An 18,411-nucleotide genomic window follows, 5' to 3' on the forward strand; every position below is an offset into this window, starting at 1 on the left:
CAAGATGATGTAACAATAAGTTACTTGCATATATGATGCAATTCCACCGTAAATAATTGTACAAATTTTGGTACTTCAACGATTACCAGTAACAAATGATATAGGACCCACTTCTCAACTGATCATGATACCAATGGTCAAAGCAGATCCCATTACCATGCCCACCACTGTCTCTTGCATACCTAATTGTGTGTTAGGCATTGTGCTCTGTAAGTGCTTATTTATTCCTCATGATAACCTGGGAGGGACTTGAATTCCTGTTTTACAGATTAGGAAACAGGCTCTGAGAAGGGCCACAAGAGTGAGCTGGCTTTTGTACTGGGTAGGATTCTGAGTCCCCAATCCAAGCCTAATCCATACCCACAGGCTCAGTTTACGAGGGTCACCTAATGGCAAGACTTCCACCAGAAAGTACTGCCTAAAGCACCCACCTCAGCAGTTCTGCCATGGTAGTCTTTGGGACAATAACTTCTTAGTGGAAAAGAGGGGTTAGGCCACTGTTCATCTGAGCCAGGAAGGTTAAACACTCTAGGTCATATGGCAGTCGCTCTGCTCCAAGAGGCCCCTGCCTGTGTGTAAGTGCACTCCCATCCCTCAAGTCTGTCTCCTTCTAGACATAGGAAATACTTTTCCAGATGTTCCCTCCTGGGAGATCCCATGCAGTCCCCTACCTCCCATCCCCTTTGAGTTCTGTTTTCTGTTATTCAGGACTCCCCACCGGCCCTTTCCTCTTTGGAGATGTCCTGTCAGTTCTTAAAAAACACTACACTGTGGTATAATGTGTCTTTCAACATTTTCATTTGTTAAGATATAAATGTTTGTATACTTGTATGTAGAAGCATGTGGGAATGGCCTCAGGTAAACTCAATAAAACTAGATTGTATAAAAAAAAAAAACGAAACCTGAAACCATAAAACAACCCTCTCCTTTCACATCTGGTTTCAGCCTTACCTCTGATCTCAGGTCTGCTAATCTGTCACATGTGTGATACTGACCAGGTACCCAAAATGAAAGATGATGTGTCCCCATGCCCCACTCCTGATGTCTGGGCTCTACCATCAAAGTTTCATGGGTTCAAGAAGGAATTGGCTAAGGGTTTTGTAGTATCTCCAGCCTGGCTATGGCTGGAAGTTTTTTTCCCCAGGAAAGGTAAAAAGGAGGTTAAGGCTCTTGCGGGTGGGGGTGGGGTGGGGGCAGGGGGGGCAGGGGTTGTGGAGCAGTGGGATGGTCTTTGAAAGGAGGAGACATGGGTCTGCTGTTAACCCCTATGTTACTTGAGGCAGGGATAGACCTATCTGCCTCATGTGGCTGTTTTGAGGACAAATGATGTAACATGTATGGAAAGTTTCATGTCAAGTTTTAAAGTGCTGTGTCAAGTACAGTGGGTGTGAGGGAGCTGTTTTTGAGAGCAGAGAATTTAGAATACTTGGAAAATTAGACAGTGCTTTAAAAATAATAGGATCTTAGAACTAGGAAGGGCCAGGGGCGCCTGGATGGCTCAGTTGGTTAAGCGTCCGACTTCAGCTCAGGTTATGATCTCATGGTATGTGAGTTCGAGCCCGCGTTGGGCTCTGTGCTGACAGCTCAGAGCCTGGAGCCTGCTTCACATTCTGTATCTCCCTCTCTATCTGCCCCTCCCCGACTCATGCTCTGTCTGTCTCTCTGAAAAATAAATAAAAATTAAAAAAATATTTATTAAAAAAAAAAACTAGGAAGGGCCTTAGAGCATCTACAGAGTCAAATCCACCATTTTTTTTTTTTTAAACGTTTTTTATTTATTTTTGGGACAGAGCGAGACAGAGCATGAACGGGGGAGGGGCAGAGAGAGAGGGAGACACAGAATCGGAAACAGGCTCCAGGCTCTGGGCCATCAGCCCAGAGCCCGACGCGGGGCTCGAACCCACGGACCGTGAGATCGTGACCTGGCTGAAGTCGGACGCTTAACCGACTGCGCCACCCAGGCGCCCCTCAAATCCACCATTTATATATGGACACGTGGAGGCCCAGAGAATGTAAGTGACACACAATGTCATCCTGTAGATTCATGTGTCCAGCTTGCCTCCAGGTCAGCTCTTTTCTGGATACCAGGCCCCTCTGCCCACATCTATGTGATGGAAGGGCCCTGCTAGGCTAGAGTTGCTGGCATCCTTATCAAGTCCTGGTGGGGACAAGTAATGAGCTTGGAAAGGTCATGGGGGCCTATTGATACCACTCAGAACTACAAGAGGCAGCAGGCAGGGTTCACCTCTGCTTTGGGCAGGCCTGAATTTTCAGGAAACCTCAGGAATCCAGATTCTCATCCCAGAGACCCACTCAGGACTACCCCAAGGGATAAGGCTAGGAAACCTGCTTGCAGTGATGGAGGCAGCCAGGGGTCAGCTTCAACCAGTTCCTCATCTATCAGCTCTCCAGATTGGTTCAAGGACAGGTGCATGGCTCAAATAGGTCCAGACTCAACTGCAGGGCTCTTTTTAGGACTTTTACTAGAAATGTGGTGTGGTGCAATGTAGAGCATTGTCCAACAGTGACCCCCGGAGCTTACCATGGGCTGCCTGGACCCAGTGAAAGCTGTGCTTGGACCCAGATTCCCCCAGGACAACTGGCTTCCTCTTCTAGGCTGGGGGAGTTACAATCTCACAAGAGTCCCAAAGGTCCCCAAATGCTAGGCAGTGGGCTTTTTCTGACAACTCCCATATAGTTGGTACCCAAATCTACCCAGCATAGCACTCTAATGGTCTGCCTGCACTCACACTTGTTCTTATACTTGCCCTATTACAAGGAAAAGAAACAGGTGGGTGGGAACATACACCTACAGTGTGTCCAACAGAATCCCCTGCCTCAGCATGTCTCTCCGTGGGGACCTGTGCCTGCTCTTCTACTAACTGTTGACATGTGTAACCCCACTAATGCCTGTTCCTTAACCCAGTAGTTAGAAAACTTAGTGTGCATCAGAACCACCTAGGGAGTTTGTTAAAACACAGATTGCTGGGCCCACCCCCAGAACTTTTGATTCAGTAGGTCTGGGATTGGGCCTTATAATCTGCATTTCTAGCAAGTTCCCAGGTGATGCCTACACTGTATAGCAGTCATACAATTTGCCTCTGTGCCTGTTGCACAGCAGATGGCAGCTGCAGAACTCCCTGAAAATGGAGAAAAGGAGCACTCTTCATTGGGGCTACCAGGATTGGCAGGAATGTGAACCCAGACCTGCTTCTTTGCCCTCATGAGGGGAAGCCTGCCTGAGGGCGACACCACACAGAATCAAGAGACAGAGTGACACATTCCAGAGGACCAGCATCTAGGCTTTATACTAACTAGAAATACCCTCTGGACTTTTTAGTGATGTGAACAACAACAAAGTTCCTTTTTTCTTTTAGCCTGTTGGAACTAGGTTGCTGTCCCTGGATATTTCAAGAGTCCTCCTGAGGTAGAGAAGACATGGTATCAGGTTGCAGGAAAATTTAAAAATGGGGAAAGACCTTGGGGCTGAGTCTGCTGTAAAGTGTTGGCTCTAGGCAGATAGAACCTTCTATGCCTGGCTTTCAGTGGCCTAGTGATTAAGGTGGGCTGGAGGTGAATCAGCAGGGAGGTGTAAAAAGGTGAAAGAAATTAAGAAAACAATCCCCATTGGCAATTGAATCAAAAAGAATAAGATACCTAGGAATAAACTTAATTAAGGAGATAGAAGAACTGTACTCTGAAAACTATAAGGCATTCATGAAAGAAATTGAAGATGACACAAGTAAATGGAAAGTATTCATTCCATGCTCATGGATTGGAAGAACAAATATTGTCAAAATGTCCATACTACCCAAAGCAATCTACAGATTTAATGCAGTCCCTATCAAAATACCAATAGCATTTTTCACAGAACTAAAACAAGCAATCTTAAAATTAGTATGGAACCACAAAAGATGCCAAATAGTCAAAGCAATCTTGGAAAAAACAAAACAAAACTGGAGGTATCACAATCCCAGATTTCAAGATATATTACAAAGCTGTAGTAGTACTGGTACTGGCACAAAAATAGACACATAAATCAATGGACCAGAATAAAAAGCCCAGGAATAAACCCATGATTATATGGTCAATCTTCAACAAAGGAGGCAAGAAAATGAAATGGAAAAAAGACCGTCTCCAACAAAGGTGTTGGAAAAACTGGACAGCTATATGCAAAAGAATGAAGCTGGACCACTAACACCATACACAAAAATAAACTCTAAATGGATTAAGGACCTAAATGTGAGACCCGAAACCATAAAAATCCTGGAAAAGCACAGACAGTAATTTCTCTGGCATTGGCCATAGCAACATTTTTCTAGGTATGTCTCCTGAGGCAGGGAAATAAAAGCAAAAATAAACTATTGGGACTACACCAAAATAAAAAGCTACACATTAAACAATCACCAAAACTAAGAGACAACCTACTGCATGGGAGAAGATATTTGCAAATGACATATCCTATAAAAGGTTAGTATAAAATATATAAAGAACTGGGGTGTCAGGGTGGCTCAGTCGGCTGAGCGTCCAACTCTTGATTTCGGTTCAGGTCATGATCTCATGGTTCGTGGGTTCGAGGCCAGTGTCAGGCTCCGTGCTGACAGTGTGGAACCTACTTGGGATTCTGTCTCCCTCTCTCTTTGCGCCTCTCCAGCTCCCGCGCACATATGCTCTATCTCTCTGAAAAATAAACATTAAAATGGGGCGCCTGGGTGGCTTAGTTGGTTAAGTGTCGACTTTGGCCCAAGTCATGATCTTGCAGTTCATGGATTTGAGCCCCACGTTAAGCTGTGTGCTGACAGCTCAGGGCCTGGAGCCTGCTTCAAATTCTGTCTCCCTCTCTCTCTCTGCCCCTCCCCCTCTCATGCTCTGTCTCTCTCAAGAATAAACACTAAAAAAAAATTTTAAAAAAAATTTAAAAACCCCAGAAAACATATAACTACAATTCAACACCAAAAAAAAAACCCAATCCAATTTAAAAAATGGGCAGAAGACATGAACAGACACATGAACAGATGCTCCATATCAGGAGAATGCAAATCAAAACCACAAGGAGATATCACCTCACACCTATCAGAATGGTTCAAATAAAAAACACAAGAAACAGTATTGGCAAGGATGTAGGAAAAAAAGAAACACTTGCACACTTTTGGTGGGAATGCAAACTGGTGTAGCCACTGTGGAAAACAGTATGGAGGTTCCTCAAAAAATTCAACATAGGGGCACCTGGGGTGGCTCAGTAGGTTGTGTCCAGCTTTGGCTCAGATCATGGCCTCGTGGTTAGTCGGTTTGAGCCCCGCCTTGGGCTCTGTGCTGACAGCTCAGAGTCTGGAGCCTGCTTTGAATTCTGTGTCTCCCTCTCTCTTTGCCCCTCCCCCATTTGTGTGCTCGCTCTCTCTCTGCCTCAAAAATAATCAACATAGAAGGGGTCCCTGGGTGGCTCAGTCAGTTAAGCATCCAACTTTGGCTCAGGTCATGGTTTCACAGTTCATGGGTTCAAGCCCTGCATCAGGCTCTGTGCTGACAGGGCAGAGCCTGTGTCGGGTCCTGTGTCTCCCTCTCTCTCTGTCCCTCCCCTGCTCACGCTCTCTCAAAAAATAAACATTAAAAAAAAAATTCCATTGCTGAGTACCCAAAGACTACAAAAACACTAATTCAAAAGGATACTGCACCCCTATATTGCATTATTCACAATAGCCAAATTATAGAATCGGCCCAAGTGTTCATCAATAGATGAATGGATAAAGAAGATATGGAATAAATATATACAACAGAATATTACTCAGCTATAAAAAAGAATTAAATCTTGCCTTTTGCAAGAACATGGATGGATCTAAAGCCAGAGAAAGAAAAATACCATATCATTTCACGCCTATGTGGAATTTAAGAAACAAAAACAAAGGAGCCAAATAAAAAAGAGACAACCCCCCAAAAAAGCTGCTTAACTATAGAGAACAAACTGATGGTTACCAGAAGGGAGGTGGATGGGAGGATGGATCAAATAGGTGAAAGAATTAAGAGTACACCTATTTTGATAAGCACTGAGGAATATATAGAACTGTTGAATCACTGTATTGTACACCTGAAGCTAATAGAACACTGTATGTTAACTATGCTGGAATTAACATTTGAAAAAAATTAAATTAAAAAATAAATTGGGTTGAGATTAAATTTTTATTAAAAAGAGAGAGAGAGAAGAAAAATAAAACTTTTCCCCAAAGTCACAAGGCTCTACTTTTTGATTTGGGGAGACATCAGCTCACCCAGTGACTTGTAAATATGATGTCACCAAATTAGGTGACTTGGGAAAGTTATTTTTTATCATCATTATTAGTTTTTCTTTTTTTTTTTAAGTTTACTTATTTATTTTAGAGAGAGAGCATGAGCAGGGAAGGGGCAGAGAGAAAGGGAGACAGAGAATCCCAAACAGGCTCCATGCCATCAGTGCAGAGACCCATGCTGGGCTCGATCCTATGACCTGAGCCAAAATCAAGAGTTGGTTGCTCAACTGAGTGAGCCACCCAGGTGTCCTGTATTAATTTTTCTAGTAGTTGTGTTTTTATTATTGGTCTGGCAGTTTATGCAGCCACTGGGTCAAGGAATTCTAAAGAGGAGTCCTAGAGGGTGTGAAAACCTTCAGGAGCTTCAGGAATAAAGCCATTTGCTGGGTTCCCCAGCTAACTAGAAGGCACAATCATCATCATCATCATCACCATTATGGTGTCACCTTCCAGATTCTACAGCTCCCATAGTCAGTTGGGAGAGCTTGCAACAGCTACTGTCTCTGCAAGCCATTGTTAGAAAGCTTTCTGGAGTGAACATAGTATTTGATGATTTTTATCAATAAAACATTCCTGCCCCACTCTCAACCCCTTCAACATGTATATCTCATACCCCACGGTAAATATATTTGTTGCATGGAAGAAGAAAGAGATGAATAAGTTTATTTCAGGCTAATTTGAAATTTACTACAAATGATTTAGTTAATTCATTTAAAATCACATTATTATTATTATTTTTACCTATACTGTCTCCTTCACACATGGAAATTAGCTCTCAGTTAAAATCCTCTATAAAGTTTCTATTGTATGATTTAGAAGCAAGAACTGAGAATCTGAGGGAATAGGCCATATATGCTAACAGTGGTTCTAGCCTCTAACAAGGGACAATGGTCATGGCTCACTGGACTCTCAGCTCTGTAAGGAGAGGATCCACAATGGATTCACCATAGTATTCACAGCACTTGGCACAATGCCTAGCACATAGTAGGTACTCAACACACATTTGATGAATGAGTGAATAGGTTGGTCTTCCACGTAGTGGTCAAGTGATTTTGTCACTAATGGACTAGATCTTTGGCTTTGCATCCCTGGTCTTGCAACCATGGTGGCTGGGTGGTGAGCAATGTCTGGAAAACACAGGAGAAGAGACTGCAATATGTTCCCAATGTTCTCATTACTAATGACATATACTCAGTGCCAGCTGTGGTACAATGAACAAAAGGTTCTTGCCCTGTGGGTTTGTAGCCTAAGTGACAAAACAAAACAAGCAACTGACAGCTTTTCTCTCTGTGTGTATGTGTATTTCTTGTCTTTTTAAGGTATAAGAAGCATCATTATCTCAGATTTATAATGAGAACAGCAGAAATGATTATTTCCCATTTTACACACAAGTAAATGAAAGCCCAGAGAAACACAGAGACTTTCCCAGTGCAAAGAAATGTGTCAAAAACTTTGCCTGTAGTGTCCATCCTTTTTCTTGTGCTCTGTCCAGGTGGTTCCTGCTCTATCCAGTCAAGGGTTTGAGGTTTGCTTCCTCTGCTCCATACTGGCTATGTCACTACAAGCACAATCTGGGTCTCTAGTTGGGAAAAGGTCCTCAGAAAGGAGGGAGTGTTAAGGAATTTGAAAGATGGAAGATTGCAAGTGGACAAGTGGGCCAGAGAGGTGGCCTCACCTGTGCTGGTCCTTGAGCCCCACTATCCTCACATCCAAGGACAAAGATACATGGTAGTTATCCGGACTGAGGCAACTGCTCCACATTATTCTGTTTCATAGCCTCTCTCTAGGATCTTTCTTGTGCATAGGCCTTTTAAAAATCATCTTCTGGGGCGCCTGGGTGGCGCAGTCGGTTAAGCGTCCGACTTCAGCCAGGTCACGATCTCGCCGTCCGTGAGTTCGAGCCCCGCGTCGGGCTCTGGACTGATGGCTCAGAGCCTGGAGCCTGTTTCCGATTCTGTGTCTCCCTCTCTCTCTGCCCCTCCCCCGTTCATGCTCTGTCTCTCTCTGTCCCAAAAATAAATAAACGTTGAAAAAAAAAATCATCTTCTTAGGCCACTATTGTTTGCTGCTTCTTCTTTCTTGATTATATTGATTCCTTGGGAAAGAGCTCTAGTTGCTGGGGAGCACTGATAGGTGACAGCTCCCTCTTCTCCCCCAGCCATGCAGTGCAAAGTAGATGATATAATTTGGAGCCCTTGCTCCTCAAGCTTTCACATGACCCTTGATCTTGGCTGGTCCCTTCTCATAGATCCTGCTTCTTTTTTTAAATTTTTAAACTTTTAAAAGTGTTTGTTTATTTTTGAGAGACAGAGTGTGAGCAGGGGAAGGGCAGAGAAAGAGAGCGAGATACAAAATCCCTAACAACCTTCAGGTTCTGAGCTGTCAGCACAGAACCTGATGCAGGGCTCAAATCCCGAGAGTTAATGACCTAAGCTGAAGTCGGACGCTTAACTGACTGAGCCATCCAGGTGCCCCAATCATAGACACTACTTGTACCTCTACCCTCTGTCTCCCCAGTATCTCAGGTGCTCCTGCTTCCAGAGCCTTTCTAAAGGCATAATGCTGCACTCAGTTTCTCACAGATTTAAAGAATCTCTAAGAATGGAATTTCAGGCAACTGCTTGGGACATTTTAGGAAACAGTCCCCCTGATAATACTGGACAAAGGTTGCTGCCTATTCACCAAGCCTGGGCTCATTGCCTGGTTACTGGGCTGACAGAGCTGGGGTGGGGACTGAGGAAGTATTCCTGAACCCCTTCTTCTTACTTGGGCCTATTCTAGGCCTTCAGAGCTAAAAATGCCTGGGACAGATGGTCAGTGTTCATTTCACCTAGGATTGGGAGAAACTTCTCCCAAGCCTCAGAACATCTGGGAACCCCTAGGAGAAAGGGAGGAGTGGGCACAAGGGGCACCTTTGTTCAGGAGCCTCCTAAAGCTCTAGGATCCTCAGGCCAGAGACTTCTGGCCTAAAGGACCCATGTCACAACCAGTCACCCCAGTTTTCATCTGCAGAGCCCCCAGGACAGAAAGCCCAGTGAGACTGTGTATGGAGTTTTAGCTTTCCTTATTTTTTCAGGGGTCAGGGAAGCTCCTTAAAAGGCGGAAAGGGTAAAAGACTGGTGATTCCTTAATGTTTACTTTCTGCCTAGCTGGTCTGCATTCCCCAGTTTTGGAGGCAGTGTAGAGAGTAAGATGGAGTCACTCAGGTCAGGCAAGGGGGCCTGTTTCAAGCAATGATGCAAGCAGCTAAGGGCACTGCAGCTATAAGTCCAATCACCTTGGGTCCTTTCACGCCTACATGGTATAGGACACAACTCAATTGCTCCAACCCCATTTCTACCTATCTTTCTACACATCATCCTACACATCTTTTTGCAAATTACCTAATATGACTGGCACATATAATGCTACCCTAATATCAAAATCTGAAGTCAACCTATACAACACAACAAAGGAAGTGATTATACCGGTATGTCCATTATAACAATTAGATTCAATACATTTTTACTATCCTTTGATTAATAAAACCTGAATTACACAAGGAAAATCACCAGCATGGTGGGGAACATTGGGAATTGATTTCAATGCAAATTTAGCAACACATTTTGATCCAGGCATGCAACAATATTCCTTTTTATTAATCCAACCATCAGATGCGTGAGGTGTGGAACATACATGGTCAGCAAGGCACCCTATCTATGAGAATATAACCAGAACTGAGTCATCTACACCAGTTTACATAGCTAAAGGAGTCACCTTTGACACATGTGGTATATTACCCAATAGTCCAGGCCCATGTATTACTGAGAGAGGATGTTGGAATATTACACACTGTGTGATAACTTTCCACTGGAAGCCACAATGGACACATGGCATTACCAACCCAACACCAAAACTCAAGCCAAGTGTGTTTGAACCTAATTACTTGACCCTATGAGAATTGTATACAAACCTATGCCACAGAGAATTGAAATAACCTTTCAAAAGGAACAATTCAATTTGTTTGATATACAACCTGAATGTAAAATTTATGCCACAGAACTAGGAACAACCATCCATGAATGGTCTGACCGACCACCCACTAATCAATAGGATTAGACTTAGAAAGCCTACAATCCAGGGGTGCCTGGGTGGCTCAGTTGGTTAAGCATCCGGCTCTTAATATCAGCTGAGGTCATGATCTCATGGTTCATGAGATCCAGCCTTGCATTGGGCTCTTCGCTGACAGCACAGAGCCTGCTTGGGATTCTCTCTCTTCTCTCTTTCTGCCTCTCCCCCCACTCATGTGTGCGCTCTCTCTCTCTCTCTCTCTCCCAAAACAAATAAACACTTAATTCAGTAGGAAATTTAGGTTCCAAGATCTCCTCAGCATTCAGAGAATTATATTCCATTGTGTCAACTATGCATGATTGTCTCAACTATGCATGATTATCATGCCTACCAACTGGAATTTAACTATTAACATTGACCATAAAGTTCAGGCCCTCCAACGAAAGTTACTTAATCTTAGAAATTTCTACATAAGAGAACAATTAAAAAATAATTGTTGCATAATCAATAACCTACTGTACAGAGCATGAAATGATATTAAAAACATTATTGTAAAGTATTTTTCTGACTGGGTGGAGCCTTTCTTACAATTAGACACCTCTAGACCATCAGGTTGTGACAATATAGGACAATGTAAACTTTCATTTTTAAGATGATTAGGGGGTCAAAGCTTATTAGTACATGACACATATTCTATGCCACCAAAAATACATTATAACATAGCACTTCTGGCACCGCAAACATCCTTATGGATTGATGGATATTTACTACCCAAAGAGATAGTATTTCAGTGGTCTAATAGCATGTATTATACATGGCATGAACTGGAAATCAATGCTAATCTTTTTCCTTTAACAAGAACAGCCATTGAAAATTTACTTTTAGGGGCGCCTGGGTGGGTCAGTCGGTTAAATGTTCTACTTCGGCTCAGGTCATGATCTCACAGTTTGTGAGTTTGAGCCCCGCATTGGGCTCTGTGCTGACAGCTTAGAGCCTGGAGCCTGCTTCGAATTCTGGGTCTCCTTCTCTCTCTCTGCTTCTCTCCCGCTCATGCTCTGTCTCTCTCTCCTTCAAAAATAAATAAAAACATTAAAAAAATTTTAAAAGAAAAAGAAAATTTACTTTTGGACATGGGACACTTTCACTGGATAATTTGTGCTAATAGCTTCTCAGAGGTCACATTCTTTAATCATATAGAATGAATGATACTATCTATCATCACCATAGACAATGAGTGTGTTAAAATATTGTATGCTATTAATGTAACATTTAGTAACATTACCAAAATGGGTACCTTTGTCTCACAATATTCACATACAATTTTTTTCAACATCTTATCCTACTAAAATAACAGAAATACCTTGGGTAAAAATTAACAAAATTGATAAATTTCTAGATGAAAAATTAGAAAGGCTCAAAGCAGCCCATAAAACCTCAACCAACAAGCTAACCCACTTTAATCATGCTGCACAGCCCACTCAGGTGGCCGCAGGAGTCATTAACCCCAACTTAGCCGCATTGAACAAAAATATACAAAACATATATAAATAAATGGTCCTTTCCAGAGTTGTTAACAAAACCCTTCAAACGTGATTTGTTTTGGCTCATGGCCTGACTATAACCCTTTAAAATACTTAAAGGGATTATCTCTCTATACATGTTTGGAAATCCATTAAGGAAATCTTCTCTTGCTTTTAGCTATTATTTTTGTTATATATCTTATTAAACATGCTATTAAAATGTTATGCACCCTCAGGCTTAAGAAGGAAAAATCACAAAAAGACTATGATTAACCATACCTTCACCATTCTTTTCTAGATGTGCCAAGAGCCTATGTTGAAGATTCCATGTATATTTTTTACTTTTATCTGCCCATAGTTGGCAATATGATTCTTATTTCATTTATTTGACTGCATTGTTGATTTGTTAACTTACCTTCATTACATTTAGATTTAGTTTTTCTCCTCTCTTTTTGACTTGATTTAATTCTTATTAGATGTGACTTTAAGTTGGAATTTTAAAATTTAACGTTTTATTTATTTTTTTGGGGACAGAGAGAGACAGAGCATGAACGGGGGAGGGGCAGAGAGAGAGGGAGACACAGAATCGGAAACAGGCTCCAGGCTCTGAGCCATCAGCCCAGAGCCCGACGCGGGGCTCGAACTCCCGGACCGCGAGATCGTGACCTGGCTAAAGTCGGACGCTTAACCGACTGCGCCACCCAGGCGCCCCTGGAATTTTAAAATTTAATCCTTACTTAATTTTGCTTTATTTGACTCAGTTTAATGTATCTAACTTGCTTAGATTTGATGTGATCTTTGTTTTATGATATCAGTTGACATTTCATACGATTTCAGATTTATTTGATTTTGTTTGATTCTGATTGAAAACATGATTGAATGATTTGGATTTGCCCTCTTCCACATTAGCAAACTAGTACTGCTGACTTGGTTTAAGACTTGATTTCTGCATGACCCTTACAGATTTGTCATGAGAAATCACGGGGTGGAATGTAGACAGCAAGATGGAGTTGCTCATGTTAAGCAGGGGCCTGTGTCAAACAGGTGACTGTCAAGCAATGATGCAAGCAGCTAAGGGCATTGCAGGTACAACCAGATATCTTGGAGACTAGCACCAGCTTTTGACACATTCAGGAGTTACAACCAACAGAAACAGAGGAAGTCAGCAAAGGCCCAAGACTGATTAAATCCCGTTTAAAAAGGATTTTGGCAGCAAACTGTCAGACTTCTCAGACACTGACGTCTCTATGTCTGAACACTTCAAAAAGGCAGCTGAAGGCTTGCCTGACTGATCTCTGGAAAGAACACAGATGCTTCACTGCTTGAACATAATAAGCAATAAGTGCAAGAGCTGACCCAGGAGAGCTGACCCAGACCCGACTGAGGCCTTATCCCAACTGCTTGGTCAAAAATTGGTTCCTTAGCTTCCTCCCCGCGTTCTACATTGCTTGTTGTGTGACCTGTCTTGTGCTTTGTCTGACATGTAAAAAGTCAAGTTAAGCACGTGGTGAAATGTCATTGAATTTGGAATCCTGAACCTGCTTTATAATTATGTTAACCTTGCTTTATGACTGAATAAAGCTGACATTGTGGAAAGACACAACTCGCGTGTGCACCTTCACAGCCAGCTCCGGACAGGCAGCTTCGTGTGTTCCCAGGCTTAGAGGTAGGGGGCAGCACTTGTCTCCAACGGACATGCGCATGCCCTAGGGCCTGGGAAATCCGGTTTCTCAGGCCCCTCAGGAGATACAGCATGCGCAGTCCAGGTCTTCTGCAGTGAAGGGGACTCTAGGAACGGAAAAGAATCTCTGGGGTCCTTTAAAGAAACAGCCACACACCTTTGAGCGACCTACATATATTTGGATTTTAGCCCCGCCCAAGCCAAGTCTCCTTGAAGCCCCGCCTCCTGAAAGCTCCTTCGCAACCTAAGTAGCTACGCCCGCGCCAAATGCAAGAAAGCCACACCTGTTAGAAATCACCCACCCCAGGAAGCGCCCCCCCCCCCCCGAGAGCCCCGCCCTACCCCTCCCCGCTGGCGCCCTACCCCTCCCCGCTGGCGCCCTGCCCCTCCCCGCCGGCCTTGGAGGTGGGTGAGCTCAGCAGGTGGGGTTGAGCACTCGGCAGGAGCAGGAGCTGCGGAAGAAGCGGCACTGGCAGGAGGCGCACGGGTCGCAGCAGGCGGGCGCCGGCGGCTTGCAGCTGTCACGAGTGGCCACGCAGGGGGCGGGCGGCGGAGGCCGGGGCCGCCGAGGCTGAGCAACATTCTTCATCGAAGCCTTTTTCTGTGGGGAAAAGCGGGGGCTGCTCAATCCGGCCACGTCCGCCCCACCCCTCTTCACCTCAGCCTTGGGAACTCTGGGCAGTGGAGGCCCCAGACCACACATATGTACCCACAGCCCACCATCCATTCGACAGCATGCCCACGGGGGACCCTAGCGGATCCCTGCCTCCCCCAGTCACCTATCCCCTGCCTCCAAACCCAGTAACACTTACTTACCTGGCTGCGCCTGGCCCACTTTTCTCCCTGGGGGGCCCCACTCAGTTCTGGGTGTTCCTCCTTCCAGTGTATCCCCAATCTCTGTCCGTTCTGCCTTCCCATTAAATCCGGATCCACTCACTTCACCACCTCGCTACCCTGAGCCAGGCCACTATCCTTAGTCTGCTGCTCTGGCCCACTTACAGTCCATCCTCCATTGCACCAAACGGACCTCTCCGAAGACCTGTGACGGCATCCACTCTGGCTTAAAGCCCTCAGTAGGTTTTCTTTGAACTTAGAATAAACCATAAACGTCACTTAGGCCCTCGAGGCCCTCTGGTGTGGCCCCACCCACCTCTCCGAGCTGTTTTTACCACACTGTTCCATTCGCCTGCCTTCCTTGCTCTCAAGCGCAGAGTTCCTGCTGCAGGGCTTTTGAACTGGCTACCCAACTTTCCTGAAACCATTCTTTGTTGTGCTCTTCAGTACAGGTACTTGAAATGTATCTAGTGCAACTGAAGAACAGAAGTTTCAAATTTTGTTTAATTTTAATATTAATTTACATTTAAAAATAGAAGCAGCGTAAAATTTTTTTCTTTAAAAAATTGTTCTTGTTAGGACTACAGCTGACTTTATTAAAAGTTACCATCGGAATTGAGATGTACTGTAAGCGTAAAGATACACCACCAGGTTTCAGACTTAGCACACATAGAAAAATAATGTAAAATATCTAACTTTTTACATTGGTCACATATTAAAATGATAATATTTTGAATACACTGGGTTAAATAAAATGTTAAACTTAATGACATGTGCTTCTTTTTCCTTTTTTTTCAGTGTAGCTACTAGGAAATTTAAATTCATATACGTGGCCTACAGTTTATTTCTATTAGGCATTGCTGCTTGAGGCTACTGAAGTTTTCAGTATTTAAGTGCTGCTTCCTTAGGGAGGGCTTCTGAGACCACTCTTCCCTTCACTCTCATTATCGTGCTTTAATTCCTTTACAGTGTTTATCATTATCTGAATTTATTTTATCTATTTATTGGTTTACTTGCTGTTTGTCTCGTTTCCCCACAAGAATGTAAACTACATGATAGCAGGGATATATGCCTCTTGTTCACTTCTGTATTCCCTGAACCTAGCATGCAAAAATATCTGTGAACCATGTATTCTTATATGTCAATCATCTAATCTGCTTGTCAGTCAACAAAATGTCTAGAGAGGAGCAGGGACTTTCTCAAGGTCACACAGTGCCAGGTCTAAGACTGGAATAATGTGTGCATTTCAACAATGCCTTAATCCAGTATTTCCCAAAGGGTGGGAACCTGTACCATGGTAGTATGATTTTAGGTGGTACATGAGTATTAAATGACATTAAATCACATAATGAGAAAGGATTCCTTTTTCAATCTCTTTCAATTTTAAAGGCTTAGTTTGGTGCCAATATATCATTAATGCTTTCCCCACACTTTCTAATCTGACTCTTAACAATAAGCCTCAGATTTAGAGCATTTGGCAGGTGACCCCATCCAGCTAAATTCCACTAAAAATCTTTTGGTTTCATTAAACTTATTTTTATGGCAAGTGATACTGATTTTCTATCATAGTTATATATATATTATATAGATAGATTTTTTAAGTTTTAATTTTAAACAAATAGGTGAAACTCACTTATGGCAAAAATTGTGGAGGTTCCCGGCTGGCTCAGTTGGTAGAGCATGCATCTCTTGATCTCAGGATTATAAATTCAAGCCCCATTAAAAATAAATCTTTAAAATAAAATTGTGGGAAATAGTTCTGCAATAACAGAGGTCTAGGAAACATTGCATTCAGTCAAAAGAATGAACGATGGTGACATTTCAGTCAGGGGGCTAGCTACTATAAGAAGATGCTTTTTTAGCAGGTAAGCTATTTTGCTCAGTGACCCTTAGCTCTCTGGGCTTCTGTGGGGGTCTGGTTCAGGGCTTGAAGGCAGAAGCCTTTAGATAGCTTTCAACTTCTTTTGTTCATGAAAGTCTGGAAAGTCTTTCATTTAGTTCCTAGCTAGAATTCCCTTTTAAGTCTGGTCCCACCCCCACAATGAAAACTCCCAGTCCTACCTTGGAAGATCTCTTCTTTTCCGCCTCTTTTCTGCTGATCTTTTTGGATTTCTTGTTCAGCGCTTCAAAGAGAGACAGAAGGAGCAAAGCCAGATGTTTCTGGAGGCCATGAGCTACAGTAAAGTGGGAGGAGTGGAGGGGGCTCCAGGAAATCTCAGGGTGTGGGAGAAGAGGGGTTGGCTGCATGAATCACAACTTGGGACTTAGGCCAGCAGATTGTTGTTAGCCTGGCTGCTGACCTGGAGCCAGTGTCCTCTGAGGGAAGGCAAAGAGGAAATCCAAGAAGGCCCTGAAAAATGGACTCTCAGTGTCATGTACATGGATGGACCTGTGTTTCCTGGGATGCCTGGGTGGCTCAGCTGGTTAAGCGTCTGACCCTTAATTTTGGCTCAGGTCATGATCTCACAGTTCGTGGGTTCCAGCCTCACGTTGGGCTCCATGCTGACAGTACTGCTTGGGATTCTCTCTCTCCCTTTCTCTTTGCCCCTCTGCAGCTTGTGCGCGTGCGCTCTATCTCTCTCAAAACAAAAACAAAAACAAAACAAAACAAAACAAAAAAACCCCACAAAACCAAAAAACCCCCAGCTATTTCCTTACGCAAACTACTTAACCTCCTTAAGACCCAATTTTCTCACCTGCAAATAGGGTACTCTAGTATCTACCTTACAGGGTTGTCTTGAGGATAAACAAAGTATCTTTATAAAGTGAGAAGTTTGGCACATCAAAGGTGATTGATCAGTGATGTACCCCAGCCCCTTCCCTGCTCCTTCCCTGATACGGCTAGAATATTCTCTTTTCCTAGTGAGAGGCAAGGCAGTGAGGGATATTAGTTTTGAACTTGGGTTCTGGAATTAAACACCTGGGTTTGAATTCTGGCTCTGCTAGTTGAGAACTGTGTGATCTCATGTTAGTCACTTAACTTTGCTAAGCCTCAATTTCCTCAACTGTGAAACAGGAATTAAAATAGTACTCACTTCCCAGTGCCTAGCATACAAGGAGTATATCTGTTATTATTATTTTTATCAGATGAAATTGAACTAGAAGATGTTCAATGTCAGGCCCTAATGCCCCTGGTATTTTCCCCTGAGCAGTCATTCTCCATCTCAACACTGACAGGACTAGTTCATACTACACTTGGTTATATTCTGCAGCATTTTCTAAAATTTTTACTGTTGATAGTTCTTTGATTCAGTTAGTTTCAGAAATGCCAAGTTAAACCAAATTCATGAAGTGTCTTGACTTCAGGGTCTCTCGGAGCATCTAATGTGAGAAGCTGCATATTAGACTGGTGGTATGCAGAGCTTTTCCAAACCATGTGAGCCAAGGAATACTTTGTTCCTCTAGGATTACACGAAAGAGCTCTGACCTATGTCAGTGAATCCTGGTATCAGCCCGGGGAGCACGTTTGACATCTTGCAGCCCCTTCTCATGGACCGGAGTCCAGAGACCAGGGGTCAAGCTGGGCTACTTACCTACAATAGAGACAGAAGGGAGATCCAACATGTTCATGGAGGAGTTGCTCCTCAGGTTCCTGTCATCTCTGGGTTTTTCCTCAGGTGCCAGGTGACTGTAGGCAGTGAGGAGGCACAGGGAGACCAGCAGGGTGGCCAGGAGTAGGCGGAGGATATTCATCCTTGAAGGCCTGAGTGGAACAGAGAAGGCAGTCAGGCTGGTGGGTCAGGGGTTCTGGCAAGAGGATGTGCCCTTTTGCTTTCCTTGTATCTCTTTGGGCTGGTGCTCTGACCCCATTTGTAAGTGTCCCAGTGGAGCCAGAGGACCAGAAAGGCTTAGGACAGGAAAGGGGAACTGATGAAGGAACAAGAGAGAAAAGGAGAGATGGGGAGAGGAAGCGAGACAAGGAAAGGAGGGATATAGAAGCAAAGAGAAAAGGAATGCATTGCAGTTGGTCTCTGCCATTCTGAGGGTGGGGTGCTGGGTTTTATAGTTAGTGGTCCCAGGAGAACCTAGGCCTGGGCAGAGTTGT

At 43.7% G+C, this 18,411-nt stretch overlaps 1 protein-coding gene across 1 annotated transcript; it reads right to left on the minus strand.

Moving 5' to 3' along the window:
• Positions 1-13,929: 13,929 nt before the first annotated feature.
• Positions 13,930-18,059, minus strand: ASIP (agouti signaling protein). The gene is made up of 3 exons (XM_047069843.1): positions 17,900-18,059; positions 16,428-16,489; positions 13,930-14,133 (listed from the first exon to the last, which is right to left on the minus strand). The coding sequence occupies exons 1-3, from the start codon at positions 18,057-18,059 to the stop codon at positions 13,948-13,950; spliced, it is 408 nt and encodes a 135-aa protein (XP_046925799.1). The 3' UTR covers positions 13,930-13,947.
• Between the last annotated feature and the right edge of the window lie 352 nt (positions 18,060-18,411).

Source organism: Lynx rufus, unplaced genomic scaffold, assembly GCF_022079265.1.
Source record: "Lynx rufus isolate CCGP_SWC_20201006 ecotype Redwood Valley unplaced genomic scaffold, mLynRuf1.p SCAF_8, whole genome shotgun sequence".
In the NCBI taxonomy this organism is placed as follows: Eukaryota; Metazoa; Chordata; class Mammalia; order Carnivora; family Felidae; genus Lynx; species Lynx rufus.